This window comes from Fusarium vanettenii (genome assembly GCF_000151355.1).
Source record: "Fusarium vanettenii 77-13-4 chromosome 4 genomic scaffold NECHAsca_19_chr4_3_0, whole genome shotgun sequence".
NCBI lineage: Eukaryota > Fungi > Ascomycota > Sordariomycetes > Hypocreales > Nectriaceae > Fusarium > Fusarium vanettenii.
The window spans coordinates 1-20649 of NW_003315866.1; the positions used below are offsets into that span (position 1 = coordinate 1).

At 47.1% G+C, this 20649-nt stretch overlaps 10 protein-coding genes across 10 annotated transcripts; 4 read left to right on the forward strand and 6 right to left on the reverse strand.

Moving 5' to 3' along the window:
* Positions 1–1485: 1485 nt before the first annotated feature.
* Positions 1486–4382, forward strand: NECHADRAFT_100260 (uncharacterized protein; the record flags this gene model as incomplete). The annotated part of the gene is made up of 5 exons (XM_003045385.1): positions 1486–1919; positions 1978–2113; positions 2200–2304; positions 2363–2944; positions 3309–4382. 5 exons carry the CDS (start codon positions 1486–1488, stop codon positions 4380–4382), a joined length of 2331 nt encoding a protein of 776 aa, XP_003045431.1.
* A 340-nt stretch (positions 4383–4722) lies between these two features.
* Positions 4723–5918, reverse strand: NECHADRAFT_79494 (uncharacterized protein; the record flags this gene model as incomplete). The annotated part of the gene is made up of 3 exons (XM_003045521.1): positions 4723–5070; positions 5120–5417; positions 5473–5918. 3 exons carry the CDS (start codon positions 5916–5918, stop codon positions 4723–4725), a joined length of 1092 nt encoding a protein of 363 aa, XP_003045567.1.
* Positions 5919–7068: 1150 nt separating this feature from the next.
* NECHADRAFT_68745 (uncharacterized protein) lies at positions 7069–8560 on the forward strand (the record flags this gene model as incomplete). The annotated part of the gene is made up of 1 exon (XM_003045386.1): positions 7069–8560. The coding sequence occupies one exon, from the start codon at positions 7069–7071 to the stop codon at positions 8392–8394; it is 1326 nt and encodes a 441-aa protein (XP_003045432.1). The 3' UTR covers positions 8395–8560.
* On the reverse strand, positions 8518–10181 carry NECHADRAFT_79496 (uncharacterized protein; the record flags this gene model as incomplete). Its single annotated transcript, XM_003045522.1, has 4 exons — positions 8518–9304; positions 9360–9493; positions 9547–9854; positions 9929–10181. The coding sequence occupies 4 exons, from the start codon at positions 10179–10181 to the stop codon at positions 8518–8520; spliced, it is 1482 nt and encodes a 493-aa protein (XP_003045568.1).
* Positions 10182–11203: 1022 nt separating this feature from the next.
* Positions 11204–11816, reverse strand: NECHADRAFT_79497 (uncharacterized protein; the record flags this gene model as incomplete). The annotated part of the gene is made up of 2 exons (XM_003045523.1): positions 11204–11412; positions 11462–11816. 2 exons carry the CDS (start codon positions 11814–11816, stop codon positions 11204–11206), a joined length of 564 nt encoding a protein of 187 aa, XP_003045569.1.
* Positions 11817–12394: 578 nt separating this feature from the next.
* Positions 12395–13572, forward strand: NECHADRAFT_79498 (uncharacterized protein; the record flags this gene model as incomplete). Its single annotated transcript, XM_003045387.1, has 2 exons — positions 12395–12811; positions 12868–13572. 2 exons carry the CDS (start codon positions 12395–12397, stop codon positions 13570–13572), a joined length of 1122 nt encoding a protein of 373 aa, XP_003045433.1.
* A 148-nt stretch (positions 13573–13720) lies between these two features.
* NECHADRAFT_39169 (uncharacterized protein) lies at positions 13721–15424 on the reverse strand (the record flags this gene model as incomplete). Its single annotated transcript, XM_003045524.1, has 7 exons — positions 13721–13828; positions 13880–14023; positions 14077–14221; positions 14272–14684; positions 14740–14809; positions 14860–15246; positions 15297–15424. 7 exons carry the CDS (start codon positions 15422–15424, stop codon positions 13721–13723), a joined length of 1395 nt encoding a protein of 464 aa, XP_003045570.1.
* Positions 15425–15977: 553 nt separating this feature from the next.
* Positions 15978–16750, forward strand: NECHADRAFT_79500 (uncharacterized protein; the record flags this gene model as incomplete). Its single annotated transcript, XM_003045388.1, has 3 exons — positions 15978–16243; positions 16296–16701; positions 16745–16750. 3 exons carry the CDS (start codon positions 15978–15980, stop codon positions 16748–16750), a joined length of 678 nt encoding a protein of 225 aa, XP_003045434.1.
* A 246-nt stretch (positions 16751–16996) lies between these two features.
* NECHADRAFT_79501 (uncharacterized protein) lies at positions 16997–18400 on the reverse strand (the record flags this gene model as incomplete). The annotated part of the gene is made up of 2 exons (XM_003045525.1): positions 16997–17017; positions 17084–18400. The coding sequence occupies 2 exons, from the start codon at positions 18398–18400 to the stop codon at positions 16997–16999; spliced, it is 1338 nt and encodes a 445-aa protein (XP_003045571.1).
* Positions 18401–19251: 851 nt separating this feature from the next.
* Positions 19252–20642, reverse strand: NECHADRAFT_79502 (uncharacterized protein; the record flags this gene model as incomplete). Its single annotated transcript, XM_003045526.1, has 2 exons — positions 19252–20434; positions 20488–20642. The coding sequence occupies 2 exons, from the start codon at positions 20640–20642 to the stop codon at positions 19252–19254; spliced, it is 1338 nt and encodes a 445-aa protein (XP_003045572.1).
* Between the last annotated feature and the right edge of the window lie 7 nt (positions 20643–20649).

The window sequence follows — 20649 nt, forward strand, 5'->3', positions numbered from 1 at the left end:
CTTATAACTTAATAATAATAATTATATTTATAATTTATTAATTAATAATATAAAAATATATTTTCTTATTTAATTAAATAATATATATCTTTCTTAATATATATTAATAATTTAAAAAAATAAAAATATTAAAAATCTTATATAAAAATATTAGATTTATTAAAGAAATAAAATATATTAAATTATATAGCCTAAGAGAGGAAATTTCTATATATTCTTTTTAAGGTTTTTTTAAAAGAGAAATCTTATATATTTTTTTATAAAATAAATTTAATATAAAATAATAAGAATAATTAATTAATTTATAATAATAAAGATATAACTTATAAAAGAGCCTAAAAGTCTTTTACTTAAGGCTTGTAAAAGTAATAATAAAAGTAAGGCTTTATAGCTTTTACCTCTCTTTTTTATATATAAGAAATTACCTTAGTAGCCTAAATTAGCTTAGTATATTTTTCCCCTAACTTAATACCTAGCTATATTATTATAAAAGTCTAACTTCTTATAGGTATTTTAATTACTTTAACCTCTATATAAGAAATAAGAGAATTATTTACCTCTTTATCTTTTTAAGTTATAATCTCTTAATATTATAGCTTTAAACCTAATACTTATAAGAATAATTATTAATTAGTTATATAATATTACTATTATATATATAAATTAATATTTTCTTTTTTTTCCCCTTAAGGACTTAAAATTAAGTAATATTAAAGAAAATATAAAGCTATTATTAATTTATAATATTAATATAATAATTAGGCTTAATAAGTAATAGGCCTTTCTTAAAGATAATAATTATATTAAGTTAATTATCTTAAGTACTAAGGTATTCCTTATAGTTTTAAAGCGCTTAGGAGTATCTAGGGCGCTTAGGCGCTTTATATAGCGCTATTAATTATTAGAGCTATATAAGCTCTAAACCCTTATAGGCCTAAGGCTCGAGAATTATACCTTTATCGCAGCTATAAGGAGTAATATAGGCTAGGTTAATAGCTTATTAGAGCTAATTGCGATATTAAAGTTAGTATAAGGATATAAATAAAGTAAGGAAGCTAGCTATAGAGGATAAATTATAGAAGATATATTGCTAGGGCTTAAGGGGGATTAAGGTTTTTAAGTTATTAAGTCATAGGAGTAACTTAAGCTATTAGGAAAGAAGAAGGTTTTAGTTATAAAGATAGAAAGGTTTAGGTAATAGAGGAGTATAGGCTTAATTAGAGCTTAAATATAATATCTCAGCGAATTACTAAACTTATCTAGTTGGCGCATATATTATCTTTGAACATAATGGTTTCTACTTTAATTACCTTAGATAAACTATCTAAAACAAAGATTCAGACAAAGTGACACAAGGCATACTCATCGGCAGCATCATGCAGACGCCTTGCTGCGCCCCCACGTGATCCAAGTTGTGTTTCATGCCCGACCACAGCCTGGTTTGTGATTTCGATCTTTTCTCTTTCAACTCCATGCAAAATCTTGATGGAACCTCTCGAGATCGTGGGCGCCACGGCCGCCATCGCTCAACTACTCAAACTCGCCGTCGACATCGGGGACCAAGCTCGTCAGCTAGTCCAGTCCTTCGTCCACGCTCCTAAAGAACTCGCCGAGTTAAGCGCCAAGATCGATCGACTCGGTCTCCTCCTCCACCATGCGAACGAGCTAGATAAAGACCTGGCAAACGCCGATGCAGGTGATCTCATCCCCGACGCCCACAACAGCTTGCTTTACAGCTGTCTTGGGGTTAGCTTGGCGGCGCTGGAAAAAGTCCGAACGCTGCACGGAGATGGGGGCCAATCATCAGCAACACACAGGCTTCGTTGGGCTGCCATCGATAAGAGAAAGGCTCAAAAAGTCCTCAAAGACGTGAAAGAATCTGAGGCTGCTCTTGACACCGTTCTGAGTATCCTCAGTGTGTAAGTGGTACCTAGTAAATGTTTATTCCATACTACTGCTAACTTAGCTCTATACCAGACGTCTTGCATCTTTCAACCGAGCCTCGATTTCCGCAGTCCAACTAGGCCAGGTAGCCATTCGAGACGACATCACCAGTGCGGTTCAGGAGCTAGGGTCATGTTTTCAGGCCCAGTCTGGCTTGTTGGGAACAAAGGTCAGCCGATTCAAGCGACGGTGCGCGCCTATCATCCCTGCTGATAGCAACACCAGATTGTAGAAGCCTCTACTACAACATGCAAGCTCGTTGAGAGACTACGTCAAGATCAACAAAGGAACTCTCTCATGTTCACCCAGACGATGACAAAACTTCTGAACTCGCAGGAGAGAGCTGAGGCCCGGATCACGGTAATACCGATCCTATTAATACGCGGCTCTTGTCATACTGATTTTCAATGCTCAATAGGAAACCCAAACGCAGATGACCCTTGAACTCTCGAGTTTGAAGACAACATACCGCTCAGGCCAACCGCAAACATCACCGTCTCGAGGACCCAGGGATGTGGCGACAGAACCATTATGTTTTGAATCATCAGCAAGTGCTATCTCTTCCGATGACGACATCATTGCACAAGTCAAAGAGAGAACTGAAGAATGGAGATGGAAAGAACCCCTTGCCAGGCAGGATTGGTCATTCAAAACCAAAGCCAAGTCGCAAGACGCTTATGATTCACGGGAGCGCGTCAAGGGATCTCTGAGTCTGATCTCAAAGAAGAATCTTTGGAAAGCTCGAGCTTTAATCAAAACAAGGGTCAACATCCTAGGCCAGCGAATAATTTGTCTGGAGATTAGGGCCCAGCATTTCACCCAGACTTGGCTTAGCATGCCATCCTTGTCTGGAATAATCTCGGTCGTCAATGTTCGGCCAAATGACGCGCCAATATTCAAAGCGTGCCATGGCCTCGACCTTCCAACTGTCAAGCACCTCTTGGAGACCGGAGAAGCAAGTATTCACGATGTAGATCAAAAGGGGGATGGTCTACTTGAAGTGAGTGCCGCCTGAATAACTCGATAGTTGTTTTAACAACGTATAACTAATTGGGCCAGCAAGCATTCCAAGAATTATTTTTTCCAGAGCGGATGAAGATCAAGTTACTCCAGTTTTTATTAGAGCAAGGCTGTAACCCGAACTTCTTTCAAGGTAATGAACGCACGTGAGTTTGGAGCCACATATAGGAATTCGGTATATGTTAATGGCTCATACGCCTAGTTTTCATTACCCAGCTGTTCTTCATGCCTTTCAATTTCATTCGGATCGGGTTTTGCCCCTATTTATATCCCATGGAGCACAGCTGGATGGTTTTGTATCGTCCCCAGTATCATTACTTAATGCCTCCTATTTTTCCAAGCAGGTAAAAATCTTGCGCTCGGTCGGGTTTTCGGATTGGAATCCCGGCGGATGCCCTAACGAATTCCTGAAGGAAGCCATAAGAGCAGGGGACATCGCAGAACTGCTGTTCGGCTTGGAAGAGGTGAAACTCGACCCCAACAATTACAAGATCCCGCTACTATCTCACTCCAAAGTCAACGTCTTCATGGCTTCTTTACTAGTTGAATTCGACGCTCAAGTCAACCCTGCCCCAATCACTAGACCACACGACACGCCACTCAATGCATCCATCAGAAAAGGAAATATTGAGGTAATGCATTGGTTGCTATCTCGTGACGCAAACACCATACTCGACGGTTATGAATCATCAAGCGCATGGCAAACTGTCTGGTGTTCAGTAACACGACTCGGTACGAAGGGAAAGTTGGATGCCCTCAACTTTCTCAAACTGGAAGGAGTCCTGAGCCATCTCCTATGGCACAGCTCAGACCCACACGCAACATTTAAATCTGTCATCAGCCGACACGGACGCCAATATTTTTATTTTATCTCCTCCACTACCAGGGCACAAGAGGTCGCTAGGGCAGTCTCATATGACCTTAGAGTTCCAGAGCTGGAAGATTACGGCTGGGGGCTAGAACCAGAAAGGGAATCATTGCGTTTATGTCAAGAAGCATATGAGCGATCAGAACAGCTCAGGGTCCCTGATTTCTTGGCATCTTGGTCCGACACTGGTATCCTTTACGGGGAATCATACGACTCAGATGATGGCTCAGAATACAGCTGGAGACAGTTGGCTCGTTTCCCGCTTGTACGGTTGCTTGTCAACGCCTTGCAGTTGGCTGGCTACCAGGCAGAAATGAGCGATGACGGCGATGTCTATTATGATGATGATGATGGAGACCGTTACTTTGATGCCAGGGAGTATCAGCCTGAAGAGGGTGTGGATGATGGTCTTGTTGCCAACTGTCCGATCTGTCAGGACCCGGAAAAGTATGGGCTAAGTCACATCTTTGCGGAGGCCGAGCGAGCAAGAGAGGTCCTGCGAGAGTATAGGAGGAGAAAAGCAGAAGAAATGAGGCAGCGAAGATGGTGAGACAGGCGGAGTCATGTCAGTCGCTTTATTTGTTCCTTGGTGATTATATAGTATTTCTTTTTGATTTTATTTAACCACACCAATGATAAGCTAAACAGATGCCAGGTAAAGAGTCATTCCAACAAACCCTTCTACTCCTTCATTTAACTTTTATGCTATGCTACAAAACGAGCATTTACTTAGTCTGGTGCAAACTCTCCGCTAATCAATATCACCTCATTCAGGCTGAGGTTATAAAGTCCATCTCCAACTCTTGGCCCTAGAAAGTCCCAACTTTAACCTTTCACTATTATCCGGTTAAAGAATGGCACCCGACCAATCACGGTAGAAGTTTTACTGTTCAAGTGAAAAGTGTAACCGTGGGTAAGCTACACGAGACAACCTCCACCCCCTCTGTTGCTTGCCTCTCACAAGTATCCTCCGGCGAAACTCCCAAAGCATCCGTCACCTGAACAGGCAAATCAAAGTTGTCTTCAACTTGGTCAAGGACTGGGACTGCCTGGACTGGCAGGCGTGTGTCGCCGACTGGCCGGCTGTTAAGCCACCTAATAACAAGCTTGACCTCTGTTGAAACGGTTCGAGTATGCAAGTTGATAAGGCGGGATGGTCGAATGACAACTTTTCCATTCTGAAAGTATGCTTGGATGATGCGAGCTGAGAACCGGGCGTGAAAGCTGACAATGAGAACCTACGACAAATCAGAAGCACGATCAAGATGTAACATGATGGAGACGTACAGGACACACGTGGTGGCCAAGATACCTGCTTGGTGAGCCAATTTGTGCTTTGAGGAGATAAACGGCTGCGAGCAACTCGCTGTGGAGAAAACCCTGGTCCCTCGGACGAGTTATATCGCAGACGGTACCAACAGCATGAGGTACATCAGGGTTATAATTAGACACACCGCGTTTACGGGGACAATTTCCTGGACGGGGCCGCATGTAAAAGTCACCACTCAACCAAAACTGCCAGCGCGGGCGACCATCCTCAGGAGACCGCCAGGACCTCTTGCACACGAGTCCTATTCCAGTAAAGCTACAGAAAAGTGTTACTTATCGTGTGCAAAAGAGTGATGGAAGAAATATCTTACTCGTGAGGCGTCCATGAAGAAGAATTCTGGGCAACTTCCTCGCAGAAACCACTGCGAGCCATGGCATCCCAGCAAGCCTCCTCTGTTGCGATACTGTGGGCGGATTCATCTCTACCTTGGAAATGATGATTCTTAATCGGCTTGGCCTTTGGCCATGGGAATACGTCCCGCTCGCTCTGTAGCTCCAATGAATCTTCCATTTCCTCGATCGGGCCCGGAAGAAAGTAGCGGGGATCAGGGTCAATAGGATCATCCTCATCTATGTCGAATGGCGAGCCTCGCACGATGTTGAGTACCTGGAGCTGCTCATCATCGAACATGATAATCTTGGAGCGTCTTTCAAGTTGCTTTTGGATGCGTGCGAGCTGGCGGAACTCTTCTCTGCGCGTCGCTAGTAGGAGATCAGAGCCATTGCCGTGCTCTTGGATTTGAAGAGTCATAGGCATGATGAGTAAGTTGTTCGCGTTGGCGATGAATATCGTGGGTGAGGGGATCAGATAAAGGGGATGAGAAGAATGGTGTTGTTCAAGTCAAACGATGAAGAATGAGAAGAAAGAATTTCTGCCTTAGGCGTACCCTTTTATAAGCCTTTCTTCTGTTTATTTTGGCAAGAAAACTTTGCATGGACATAGTTTTCAGAGGCAACTTAAAAGCGTCCTGCTGAGGGGCTTTCGACAGACATACTTCGATCATGGTATACTTACGCAAAGTAGCGACACTTAATGTGACTAGACTATTAAGTTCTTAAATTAGTACTCCGCCACCATTCAAATGGCGGCTTTTTCGGCGTAATCGTAACACATGTTGGGGTTTACAGAATGGGGTTGCCTTCGGCAAGTCGCCTGGAATTCATCACCCACCTACCGCAGGATCAGATCATTGAGAGAACTTGAGAATCAAGGCACAGGGCTCTGGGGTTGGATAGTTAAGAAAGGGGAGTTACAGTTTGGTGGTGGCTGTGTATTGATAATTAGAGTTGTTGAGTGTTTGTCAGGAGAATTGTTCCAGGCACCAACAGTCTCGGGGCAAAGAGAGACAGACTTGATTGAGGCATCAGTGAGCAGAATTAACCCACGTCCCTTTCATCCAAATCCGGCCTTCTTATTGTGATGAAGTTGATCTCTCTAAACTCGCACGCACACGGGCCCAGACATCAAAGAGAGACGAGCACGGCGAGGAGACCCAAATCGCATGCAAGCTGTGGCGTTCATATATCTCCTTGAACTTATACAAACTACCCAAGTCTGAAGGTACGGAAGGAACTTAAATCGCATGTTCTTCTGGCTTCGTCATCTCTCAAGGGCCGGGTTTCAACTGTAAGAAAGAGCAGATTTGTCAGCTCATCAATACCATGTACAATATATCGCGCAGGTTTATCGAAATTCCTCCTAGGGGACGACGGGTGGATACCGTCAATCAAGGCGCAAAGGATAGGGCTGACGATGCAGATCCGCGATGACGTCAATGCCTCGGCAATCAGCTAATTGGACAAGCAACCTGCTAGAGCCGGATTGGTCATCTCAGCTTTATAAAGACGCGCAAGACATCAGAACTCATCTTAATCAAGCAACGCATTTCCCCTCTTAGTCCCTAAAAATGCACTCTCCGGCAACGCTTCCTAACGAGATCATCGTCGAGATCTCTTCTTACCTCTCCCTTGGCCAACAAAACAACTTCAGTCGCACATGCAGGCGCATCAACGACCTCATCGAACCCCGAATTTGGGCCGACATTGAGCTGCACGGCGATGGCTTCCACGAGAGCCGCGACGAGATTAAACACCCGCCACCTTTCAAGCCTTCATCCGATCGTTTCTATCTTGGTAGATACTACGGCCGCGGAATCTGCCCACTAGATATCTTGCAGCATCTCTTGAAAACCGACCGAGATAGGCTCAAAAAGGTCGCCACCCGAGTAAAAAGCTTCTGTAGTGTCATCGAACCCGAGGATAGGATCTGGGATCTTTTGCCCTACTTTGTCAACCTGGAAGCTCTGGAGCTACACGGCCGCTGGGATGAGTCTGACCAGATCACCTATGAAATCAGAAGCCCGCCGCTTGCTAAACTCCGCTTTGCGAAGCTCCTTGGGTTTATCCCCCAGGCTGGAGCTAGATGGATTCTTCGCTCCGGTCCAACGCTGGAGCGCCTAGAACTCGGGATGCTGGACCGACCTATTCAGGCTGCCGAAGGATCCGATGCTGGGGAGTCTGACCGGGATTTCGCATCCTTATCGGAAGAGAATCTGGATGACTCCGATGAAGAACCGGATCACGGAAGGTTAAATCGCGTTCAGGCTTTTCCTCGTCCCTTGAGTGGATTCTTGCCCGAGGAAGGCTTATCGCTGCCAATTCTGCATCACCTCTATCTGTGTTCGCCTGCTCATAGAAAGCACACGGACGACGCTCAGGATGAAGGGTGGTCTACGCAGGCTGAAGAGGACAGCTCTGAAGATTGGAGGAGCATTCTCATGGCCTCACACTGGACGCTTCAGACACTGGTACTGGAGCATAAAGTGACTATCCTGAATAGTGAGGCTGAGGCCCGGGGCGAGGAAGAGTGTATGAGAGACCTTCACACAAACAACGACGGGGGTGGAAGCTCTAAGCTAGCCGAAGTGCTGGAAACCGCCGGGGTGTATAGGGTTGAATGGTTCCCCGAGCTCACACATGTGTACTTTTACGGCATTGTTGTAAGTAAGGGGCTTGACAACAGGCCTTCGATGGAACGCCCAGTTGGGCGGATAATGACATGGCTGGGACATCGTGGTGTCAGGTGTGAGGCTAGAAGGGGCCAGTGGTTCACAGTTGACAATGATGAAGAATGGGGGTTCTGGGCAGATTGGGATGCGAGGAGTGACTCAAATTTTGGTAGTGACGACTCGGATCCCCGTATACACTGGGATGAGGTTATAGCGAGTGTATAAAGAGGTGAAGGAACAGAGTTGTGAGAAATATCGAATGAATCTTGACTTTCATTTGTACGGCATGAGCCCTATTTTGAAGTCCAAGGGGAGGTTGAGAACAGTCTGTCTATTTAAAATTCTCGATTACATCACAAACACATAGGGCCTGTCAAACAGGTTATTCCAGCTTCTCCTTCCATATCCGGTGGGAATCCAGTCCGATTTCCAAAGCTTTGACAAGAAGTCATGACCTACCAGCGGCGAGGCCGTCCCCACCACCTTGCTGATCCAAGCCAGTTCACCACATATGAGTTTCTTGGACGCTTCATCGTTCACGTCCACTTCAATGCCTGCAATGACTAACGGCCAAATAAGCATCTTTCGTAGCTGCAGGTTTGAACCTGAGGCGATCTCCTTGAGGTTGCAGAGTAGGGTGGCTAGATAGGCCGATCGAACGGCCGCGATGTCAACGTCTTCGTTAAGGGCCTGGGGCATATCCTGGGTATACTGAGGATAAAGCAGTGACGAAATACAGTACAACGCAACGGCAGACTGATAGATGTACGCAACACTCCGCCAGTCCCACGAGATTGACTGACGTTGCTTCGAAGACTTGTTCGGATCTTTATTTAGTTTCTCGTTGAGGTCAATGCCAGTGACCCAGTCTCCAACAGAGAAGGACTGGATTCTTTGAAGCAAGTCTAGAGAAGCCTTTTGGAGGTTGGTGTCGAACACGGCTCCTTCGTAGGCTTGGGCTTGTGACTGCAGGTGGTTCACAAAGACGATGTCAACCAGAAGCTCCGGGGCACAGGGGACGGTAGTGAAGAGTCCCATGTTGAAGGCCATGGGTAAAAAGACGAGAATTTCCATTTGACGACGTGCTCGGGCTTCTCCTACCACCGGTACCGTCGTAGTGCTCAATATTTCGATACTAAGAAGGGTTAGAACTGGACATACAGGTGAATAAATACTCAAATTACACGTACAGGATATAGTACCGAACCACCGGCCGGATAAATGGGTAGCAGAGCAAGATGGTACTCATTCCGCCAAGAAGCTCGACGACGGTGTTGGCGGCATCACAGTGCTGGCGCCAGCTAGACGAGAAGCTCTGCTGGACCTGAGACTTGTTAGCCCACTAGATCAGCTCCCTCAATTCACTGAATGGCTCACCTCGGCCAAAAGAAAGGTAAGGATAGACACCAACGTAATGGTGTCCGGCTGCGATCCCGGCACCAAGTCACTCGCCAAATGCCGAATAGCTGCACCACGATGCTTCTGCAGTCTCGTGGAGAACAAAGCCCTGCCGGCCTCAAACCCTTGCTCCGACTGCAGCACACGATGAGCTAGCGCAATCGACACCATGGTGTGTCTGATGGCTGTAGGGATGTACGGGGCTTCAGAGGGGTGTAGGATGAAGGGACAGTTGGAGCCACCTCCAGCGCCATTGGCCACTAGATCGGGACAGATGTGGGTGTTGACTGCAAGGTGATCAGTACATCAGATCGAGGTGCATTCCAGGTACTACAGGGATCCAAGGCTCAGTAGTACTCACAATACTCGATTGCTTCAAAGACACTCGTCGCCTCACTCGGATCCTTCAACGTAAGCCGAATAACATTAACCTCCTTCTTGGCCCTCTTCCCCTTAGACCTCGTCTGTCCAGGCTGCAGCCACTTCAACGGCTTCTTCTCTCCATACCCAGGACAAGCAACGCCCCTAGCCTCGCACTTTTGACAAGCCGGACTTGCAAAGTCACAGATGAGGCGTCTCTTGTGGCACTCCCAACACGCTTTCGGGTCGCTCATGATGCATGCAGTTGCAGACGTTTTGCTGGTTTAGGTCGGGAGGGGGCAGAGAGCTTGGATCGTCCGACGTACTTATGCTGCAGGATGGGTTGAGGGATGCTGGTGAGAGGACGCCTTGTTTATGTGGAGATGTCAGACTCGTTTCCTTTTTGGGCAAAATCTTTGGCCAAGACATGCCAAGGGGGGGTTTATTCTTGGCGGTGTCATCCAGCTGAAGGCTGAAGGATTACTGCGCTTGAACCGGCAGCGAAGGTGACTTGGCTGCTTGAGTTCCGCCCAATAGACAGGTTAATCCAGTTCATGGCAGAAGGTAGGTGATCAAAAATACAACTCTGGGTAGTATTTTGGCTTATATTATCTCATTGCCACATAACTCAATTCCTTGCCCAGCCGGTTCAACTCAAGGATCCCGTCTTATCTCTGACTCCGTTGTCTCACATGAACTCAAGCACTGCCAAATGCTGAAGTAAAGCCAGCCAACATGTTGCTCTGGGCATAAGACTCGCCAAAGGAGCTCGGCCTTGGCTATAACTTGACCTGGGTGTAAGCTGTGTACATGATAGCCCAAATCCTTTCATCCATGATCCTCCAAAAAAGATCCCACACACTCCGAAACTAGACGTTACCAAAGAAATCGCTCAAAAATAGAAAGGGTAAAATATCCTTCCACAAGACAAAACAAGGAAAGTATCAGTACAGCCAGATCATCGTGAAAGGTCCCTCTAGGCTAGGCAGAGCCAAGAACAGCCCTGACACATCAAGCCAGTTCGGATTAACCAGTATTAGTTCTTGTTGCCATCAGAATATCCGAATATTCCCTTTTCTCAACGGAAGTATAAGAAGTCCACGGAAAGTTCATCCAGCGAATGGCGTGACCCCTTCTATCTATGACAAGATAGGGGGTATTGTGAATAGAAAGCGTTGCTGACAAGCGAGCTATTCTAATCCGGCATGCTCACCGATTGCATGCTTGAAGCCGGGCCAGGTCGCTTCAATAAAAGAGATCAAATTGACCCCGGAGCTCATGTATTCTGAGCCTCGCTCGACTCAGGGCCGGCTTCGCCCGCTGTTGCTGGGTCTCCTGCGGCTGGATCTGTGTCTGCTGTTTGTGGAGCTGGCGACTCTTGATCTGCTGGCTCTGATGCTGGAGTTTCTGATGCTTCTGGCGCTTCTGACCCCGTGCTGTCCGTCTCTAGCGATGCTGTTTCTCCCGCTTCAGGGACGGGTTGGTCTTAATGACTGAGTCAGCCACATTCAGTTAAACGAGACCAGATATTTACCCTTGGATGTCCTCTTCTTCCTCGATTTCTTCTCCCGATTCAGGATTGATGTCCTATTCTTCCACCAAGTGTGTATCGTGGCCTCTGGTATCTTGAAATGCTTTGCAGCATCTCTTTGGAAAGGCTTTCTATAGCAATTGACCGACTTCCAACTATCGGGGTCGTAAATTGTGTGATTGAGAAGATACAGCAGAACTTCTTCCTTTCTTCTCTGAGAGTAGCTGTTCTCGATGCGTTGAATTGGCCTGGCCGGCTTGTAGACGCGTTCTGACAGCGGCTTTGGCTTGGGTCCTGGCTTCTTTCGTGGAGGCTTTACGACCAACTCTGTCGTGGGAGTCTTCTTAGCACGAGGCATTTTGAACCTGGGCTATGAGAGAGAAATGGCTCGTGGGCAAAGGGGTGAGACGGAGATAGGTCGTCAAATTTTGCGGGGAAAGACGTGGCTTTGAAGTTGGTGATAAAGGCTAGCCGAGGTTTTCCCCGACGCCACATTCTGTGACCCCTGAGAGAATGCGACAAGCTGAAACGAAGCAGCCAATAGGAAATTCACTTATTATTAGGCCAGGGATTGTTGTTGAAATGGTTCTGAAGAATACGAGCCTTGCAAATTAGGAGGCTAGGCGCTCCAGGTGGTCCGTTTCAGTGGCCTGAGTTGAACAAACAAGATACTGCTTCACGTGGTCAATCAATAGGGCTGAGAAACGCAATAACAAGGCTCCATTTCGCGGAATTTAAGGTGCTTATTAACATTTGTCCTTGCCTGTTTAATCTCAAGAAATATGGTCCTACCCGCACCCTTGTTGATGGACCCTATCGCTTACAAATCCATCCTCACTCACTCCTTTCTATTCTTTACCTGCATTCTTTGCTCGGTAATAACACCCATAAACTGTTGTTGCCTTTATCAGAGACTTGATTGCTTACTAGCGAAGAATGACAACCTCCACCGGAATACCAAGCACGTACACCACGCGATGGAACCCCCAGACTCATCAGCCCTCTACCCTTACTCCCGGCTCCACGACTTCGAGCGACACTGCGGATCTCGTTCATCCTCGCAAGTATAACACCTCCTGCAACTCATGTCGGAAATCGAGGGTCAAATGTTCAGGCGGCGTCCCTTGTCGACGATGCGTATCCTCGTCAAACGCCTCTTCGTGCGTTTACAGCATCTCTCAGCGACGGGGTAAACGCAAAGCAAGCGGCGAACCATCATACACGCCAGACGTTTCAAGACGTGTAGCGACTGGGGCGTTGAATGTGGGGCTCCATTCAGCTTTGGATTTCGTGGCACAAAACAGTCAAACTGAGAACCCTGAGGCTCTCTTGTCTGGCATTGACCACAACACTGTGAGTGAACCCGAATGGATCATTCATTTCAATGTACTCAAGACTAATTAAAATAGCTATTTCAAAGCAATACGTTTCAAGTTGATCCATCTTTGCTGCCAAACAACCTGACAGTTTTCACAAGCAACTCCCCGTCCCTCACAGACTTGATTGACTCTCTTGACACTCCACCTCCGCCTTCTTCCTCAAGCCCCAGTCAAGGACAAAGGTGCCCGGGTTTATGCTACATCTTGATCCACGATAAAGCAAACATTCTAAGCGACATTTTCAACTCCCCAGGGCAAACAAGCCTCGATGAAATCCTGCGGTTGCTGCAGGATGTATATCAACTCGCCACAAAATATCTCTCTTGTCCAAACTGCGACGCCGGTTGTCCCCGACTGATGAACCTTGCTATGCTTCACCAACGACAAGTTAACCTACTATGCGAGATTGCGAAAGCTCCTAGTGTGCATCTCGAAAACGACACTACCCGTGTTGGGTTAGGGATATTTCATCCATCAAAGCAAGACGATCTCTCACTCAAGCGATTGATGCTACAGAACGCAACGCGAGATGTGGAAATGTTGGTGGAAAAGTTTCATCAAGGTGCTAGGGAATTTGAGGAAAGATACATTGCGGGCACATTAGAATTGGGGGATGCTGGCAAGTTGAATCTGACGTGGTTGCTCGGTGTTGCCTCGAACCTCGAGAGACGACTTCATTGCATCAAATTACTATTGGAAAAGGAAGATTGGGCTTCGGAGCTGATCCGATCATGAACAGGCAGAAGGGAAATATCTAACAAGCAAGTTCTTTACGGCGAGGATTTCAGCTCCACATCGAAGAATCTAATTCGTGTCGAGACCATTAACTCAGAAGAATCCGTGAGATACCTATGCTTGGTCAAGTAACGATGTCCAACTCCAATCAGTCAAATTTGACATCATACTTGTTCCGCAACATCTCTCCGTATCGCCAGAAAAGAAGAGGGGCAATAGAGACCACCATGGCGATGAAGCCAAGCAACGAGTTTCCCTATAAGACTTGTCAGATAATTATTGAGACTTGTATCCAACCGGGGCTCACCCATCCGTAACCAAGCGTCGAGTATAATGGCAGACCCGCAATGGGAAGACAGCCGCCCACAATACTGCGGACGACACTCGTTGCCGCCAACGCACTAGCCGCATAAGTTGTAAAGGCGTCCACCATATATATCTGTGTGGGAAGCTTGAACAGCGTAATTAGTTGGGGGATTTGGTCAGAGTGGTAGGTTGGCTCACAAACGAGAAGATGAGACCGGCTCCAGTGAAGCCAGTGAAGATGATAGGGACAATCCAGTGTACTTTGTACTGAGCAGTCCACCCGTAGACAAACAAGCCAATCGGGAGCAGTGGTATGCCCAATACAATTGGAAGAAGGCGGTATCTAATGGCCATTAGTCAATCCTTTTGCACTCAGCATCAGAATACACCTACTCCGGCCTCGACTCTCCATGCTTTTCGGTCAGACGGTCCTGTACCCAGTCACTAAGCCACGAAAGCACGATAAGTGCAAGCATACACCCTATCCCAAGCCCCAGAAAAGCCAAGCCCAACGTATCGATACCGAAGCCGTATTGTTCTGGAAAAACTGTCGAGAAGGTAGTGAAGAGGAGATAAAGGTAGCCATAGACAAGGGCGAGGTATAAGGAGAGTCCGGTGACGATGGGACTCCGGATCAGCATGCGCATTGGTCTTGAAACAGCTCTCAGAAGAACCTCGCTTGTGCTGGGCTTGCCCTCTTCGGTGGAGACGACTTGCTCGGCGGCATGTCTCGCCTTTTGCTTTTGGATTGTCGGAGCATGACTTTCGGAAAGGAATACAAAGGTAACAATCGTCATGAGGCCCTTCTATGTCGACCTAGTCAGATGGTGGCTCAACGAGGGTGGGAGAGTGAAGACTTACAACAATGGCCATGACCCAGAAGACCCATCTCCAACCAAGACTCTTGGCAATGAAGCCTCCCATTACCGGTCTTGTAGATAAGTTAGATGATAGATTGAGACTCACGGACGATTCACTTACCCGATTACAGGCCCAAGAAAAATGCCAGTGAAGAAGATGGACATGACAAAGCCCCTTTTTCCGAGGGCAACCTGGTCAGCAATACTTCCTCCTCCAATGTTCATAGGCCCAGCCCCAAAGCTGCCAGCGATGAATCTAAAAACAATGAAAGACGCAATATTCGGTGCAAGAGCGCTGCCAATGGAGAAGCCCAGTGTAACTAGGTTGGAGATGTTGAAGAGCAACCGTCGGCCATACAACTCGGATAGCGGTGATAGTAGAAGAGGGCCAAACGCAAATCCTAGAACAAAGATTGACACAACAAGAGATGTCACGGGCCGTCTTGTTTCGTGGAAATCGTCTTTCAAAAGTGGGACACCGGGAACAATGACGGAAGATTCCAGCGGACTGGCATACAGTGAGGTGTTTGTTAGGCGAGCAGATGAACGTCTACTTACGTGATAAAAGCTAACATGGAAACAATGCCGAGGTTGACAGTCTTTTTCAGTTTGCTCCAATTTTGGGGGTTATCAGGGTCTTGATCCCAGGGCAAGACATTGTCTTGTTGCTTTTCCGAGTCGGTCATTCTGGCGAGGTTAGAGGCGAAACAAGATTGGCACTGATGCACAGGGAAATCGAGGTAATGTTTTCCTCTGAAAGATGGGGCTTCAGATACTTTATTACTTTCTTTCTTATTTGATCTTCTACACCCTGGAATAACACTCAATCATCTAACTGATTGCCATGGAGAAGGTGGACCATCAACGCTCTCGCTCAGCGAGAATTGCCCGATTTGGAAATATCTCCACCTCGCTCAGCGACGCTCTCCGAAACCACGGTACTCCTTGTTCCTTGATGACCTGACTCTGGCAAATCAGCCTTCAAATTCCTTTGAGTAAAAAATACTCTGGAATACTGATTACGCGAATCTCCGCTTCGCTGAGCGAAAGTGCCATTCTCATGATGAACAACGATAACGTTACTCACTCAGGCGTTGGTACTTGTCAGAGTCGGATGACAGATCCTGCCTCATACAACCCTAATATCTAAGATTCATATAAGACCAAACATCCCCTTCATCCAGAGCGTCAACACAAACGTTTTCATCCAACTCAAACAGCACCCCAACACGTCACATCATGTCCAGCACCAGCACCCAAATTCAACTCAGCGACGGAGCAAAGCTTCACGTTTGGCTTCTCGGTTCCGAAAACAAGAACAAGCCACTTGTTATTGTTCTTCACGGTGCCCCGGGACTATCCAGTCACACATCGACTGAGTCTGCCTACAAGTTCCTTGCTGAGAAATTCCGTGTGCTTGTCTACGATGCTCGGGGCAGTGGTATTAGCGACATCAAGGGCCCCTTTACTGATGAGCGTTGGATTGCCGACGTTGATGAGCTCAGGTAATTCATTCCTCTCTGATCACTTCCGATATTACTGACACAATTTATGCAGGGCGTGGGTGGGAGTGGAGACATTCATCCTGGCTGGATATTCTTACGGAGGGTTTCTCGCGCTGAGCTACGCCTTGACCTTTCCCAACCGTCTCTCTGGCTTGATCCTGCAGAATACATGGGCATGCGGGCCATTAGGAACCCATCGAGTCCTTGCCTCACTTTTGACTTCGAACCGTATCAAGCCGGATCCCGCTCGACAGGCCAGGCTATGGTCTGGGAACGTCAGGGACAAGGAGGACGCCGAACAAGGTCTCGCCGAGATCATCGCCATTTATACCCCCGAGAAGGATGAACCATCATCAGAGCCACCATCATTTGATTCATTCGAGAGCACAGGTGGCGAGTCTCGTCTGCACTGGGAAGTCCACAACGCGGCCTTTTCGTTCAGCCAACCTCGCTTCGATGTTCGAGGCAGACTTGGAGAGATTCAAACTCCCACCTTGGTAGTTGTAGGAAGTCACGATGTCGTCTGTCCTCTTCAAGAGGCAGAGGATATTAGCAGGGGAATTCCTCACAGCCAATTGGTTGTCTTTGATCACTCGGGACATAATCCAGCAGCCGATGAGCCGGAAAAGTTTCAAAAGGTTGTCCACTGTTTCTTGGAGAAGTTTTGATCGAGTCAATGTTTTATATATGTCTATCAGCCCAGTTCAACACCGCCTCTTCATGCCTAGGTACCTAGTAAATGTCACCATCTCCTCATATTTCATCTCTCCCCCGCTGTTCGTCAAAAAGTAGTCTCATCATTTCATATTCTTCATCCCTTCTGGCATTCTTTTCGTATACATTCCAATCAAACAGTTCAATGCCAAATGCCAGGGTCCCGTTCTTTGCCCACTCATGACATCCTTGTTGAAAAGCATCCCTCTGGCAAACCTGCCAGTGCTTTGGTAGGCGTTGCATGTCCACCTGCACCATTCGAAGTCTCTGGTCCTGGGGGTTTTCTCGGTACGTTGATAAGATGTACGTCATCAGGCCATCGCTAGCTTCTTCAAACATCTTCTCTTTATCGAAGAAGTCGATGTGGAGCTTTCGGAGTGATGGTGGCATGATGCGTATAAAGAACTGTTTGTCGATCCTCTGGCGATATCTATAGGCGGTATGCCTAGATTCCCCCAACCTGATTTTCAACTCCTCTAGATTAGTTAGAGCTCTTAGGTTCTCAACATGATCATATGTGCATGACATATCGAGCTCGAGTCTCCGCAGAGTGTCATTTCGTCCTGCCAATACCTCCAAGATTTCAGGGCCAGTGGCAGGTTCAGGGAAATCACTATTGCCGTCGAATAGCCGAGTAATGGCGAATTCCTCGAGCTTTGGCATGCATGAGAGGAGTCTTTCAAGGTCCTTTCGTGGCATAAAGGACTGGTCGAGCTGAAGGGTACGGAGGGAGTCGAATGATAGCCGCTTGTCAATCCCCGAAGCGAGGGGGTAGTAGACGTGCAGGGATTCAAGTTTATTGAAAGAATCAATGAAGCCACCAAGCATATCCCAGGAAAGGTCCATAATTGTCCCACGGAGGTGATAGGTAAAGGCGTAACCCAGGCGTAGATACTTCAGGTTCGGTGGGAGGGCGCGATCCCGGATCACGGCGTCATGGTCCAGAAAGTTAAATGCTGCCTTGTGGTGACTTCCGTCATCGTCAATTCGCTCAAGATTCGGCGCTTGGAGCAGAATGATTGCATTCAGGAGATTCTTGTCCGGTATCCAAGTCCCTCCATCCAGCAGATGGTGACTGAGCTTGTCAATAGTTTCCGGCAACCATCCTTGTACAATATCCAGTGGCGCCTCGTCGCTTCCGTATGACGACAGGTTAACCCACCGAAGACTTTTGGCTAGTTCTGGGTTATTGGAGATTGTACGGCAGAATTTAGCTTTGGACTCCCTATGATATTCCATATACCCAAAGTGGTGAAGCACCTGTTGGGCAACAGACCCGATCGATCTGCACACAAGGGACAGGGCAAGGAGATTGCTGCGAGGGTTGGCAAGTCCCCACCACTCTGGCGGCTGCTCCATCCCGTGCTCCTCTCCCCGGCAGTGCTCGCAGAAGAGTTCACAAATCTGGAAAAGGATCTCGGGGGAGAGATCTTGAAGACCCATGTTGGCGATAACGGACTGTTTGCGGTGCAATAATTTTCGTTGCAGGGCGAGATATAAGATGTGATAGATGTGGTTGTTGTTGTGTCGATGGATGTTTGGTTTCATGATTTGCACAAAAACATGTCCTCCGCTGAGTTGATATACTTCTTGGTAGGCACCCAAGCTCGCAATTAAAAATATCCTAGACAAAGCTTGAAGAGTCAAAGAGATTTTGCGTGTGTGTGAACATGGTGATGCTTCCAAGAGAAGTTATCGGTCACCATCTTCTGGCTCAATGAACCCCTCGAGGGGCCGGCTTCAGCTATGACAAAGGAAACAATATCAACATATCATAGCATCATGTCCCAATTCTAAGGCAAAGACTTCTTTTTTTAGTCCTTTCTACTGCCTTCAATAAAAGACTCGGCCAAAATAACAAAGAACATATCTTGTTGTGGCGATGTTGTGTAGTCTAATTGGCGGCTTTTGATCAAAGAAATGACACTGGTCTGTGGTCCTCGCTATCGTGGCTGGTGGCCCTCTTTGTTTGGGTAATATTCTTTCAACGCTGGTTTTCTATTCTTGACTCATATCCTAGGTTATTGCAGGCCCTCGAATAGGCTTTGATTAAGTTAAAGTTTCATGTAATGCTTTCTCTACACACTGTAACAGAACCTTTGACACTATGAGAAATAGTTGGCTGGAGCAAGGGAGGTGTCGATCTTCAGGCTCAGTTAACCCATCAAGGGCCGGGCTGCAACTATAATAAAGAACAGATCTGCAAGGGAGGTGTCGTATGATTACCAGGCCTTTAAATGAAGTCTTTTTTTTTCCTGCAATAATTAATGTAATGCAACGTAAATTATCATATCTCACAAGTCCCTGTTATCCTCTTCATCAACGGTGCCCTCTCCAGACCCCCAATCTCCTATGTCATACCAAGCAAATCTCCTCACGCTAAACACAACAGTCCCATGTTTGATCCACTCCCGACATCTCTTTTCAAGAGTTTTCTTAAAAGGAATGTACCGCCGAGCTGGCTCTTCATAGACGTCAAAGTATACTTGCTTCAACTTCTGCTCGTCGCGCGACCGTCTATAGGTCGATGAGATGTATGTCATCAAAGCCTCACCAGCCATGTCCAGACCTGGAATCTTTACCTTCACATGAAGCTTCCGGAGCGATGGCGGCAGCGCATCCACCAGGGCCTGGCTGTCAATACGATCCGATTCCTGCTGAGGCGTGAGCGAAGGCCCTGCCCAGATCTTCAGCTCTTCCAGATTTTCGAGCCTTCTTAGATGGTCAAGATCATCAACTGTACACGAGGCATCAAGCATAAGCCGTCGCAGAGTTTTCTTCCTCTGTGTCAAAATCATGCAAATTTCAGGAATGGTTGCTGTGTCACCTCTCACCTCGGCTGAGACACCAAAGTAAAAGTGTGCAAACTCTTCAAGCAGTGGTGTACACGAGATTAGTCTCTCAAAATCGTCTCGACGCATCAAAAACTCACCGAGCCGAAGCACACGCAGGTGCTGAAACAACACCCGATCGTCACCAGCCTCAAACCCTGGACAGTAGATAGTCAAGGTATGAAGTTTCTGCAGAGAACTAAGTAGATACCCAAGGCCCCGAAAGGAAAGATCTAGGTAAAACTCGTCATGCTCCTGGAAAGAAGAGACCCAACCTCCCAGCTGGACGCTGTTCAGATTCTGCGGGAGTGCACCATCGCGGACCACGGTCCCGGTGTGCCAGGCAAGCATGTGAAAGAATGACCCCTGATTCTTGCCGTCATCGTCGACTCGCTCAATATTTGGAGCTTTAAGCAGAACAAGCGGCGAAATGGCGCGATTGGGATAGTGCTCGAGCCCGAATGGTACATCGAGAGCCAAATGGTGCCCGACCTTTTCTAAAGCATCCGGTAGCCAAGCTTGGATCACTTCCCTGTGTATCTTTGCCCCAAATACTGAGAGATTGGCCCATCGGAGACATTTACCAAGCTCTGGGTTATTGGAGATGGTACGGCAGAACTTGACGATGTCATCACGCTGCCTGTCTCTATCGACGTACCCAAAATGATGGTGAAGTACCCGTTGAGCGATGGCTCCTACCCTCCTGTCGACGATAGATTGAGGAGAGCTTGACGAGAGGAGTCCCTTTGGAACCAGTCTGGTCTGGGAATTTTCAGGTGCTTTTCTTGGCAGTGCTGGCAAAACTCTTCACAGATCTGTAGGAGGATCTCGGTACTGCACTCTGTGAAACTCATGGTGGCG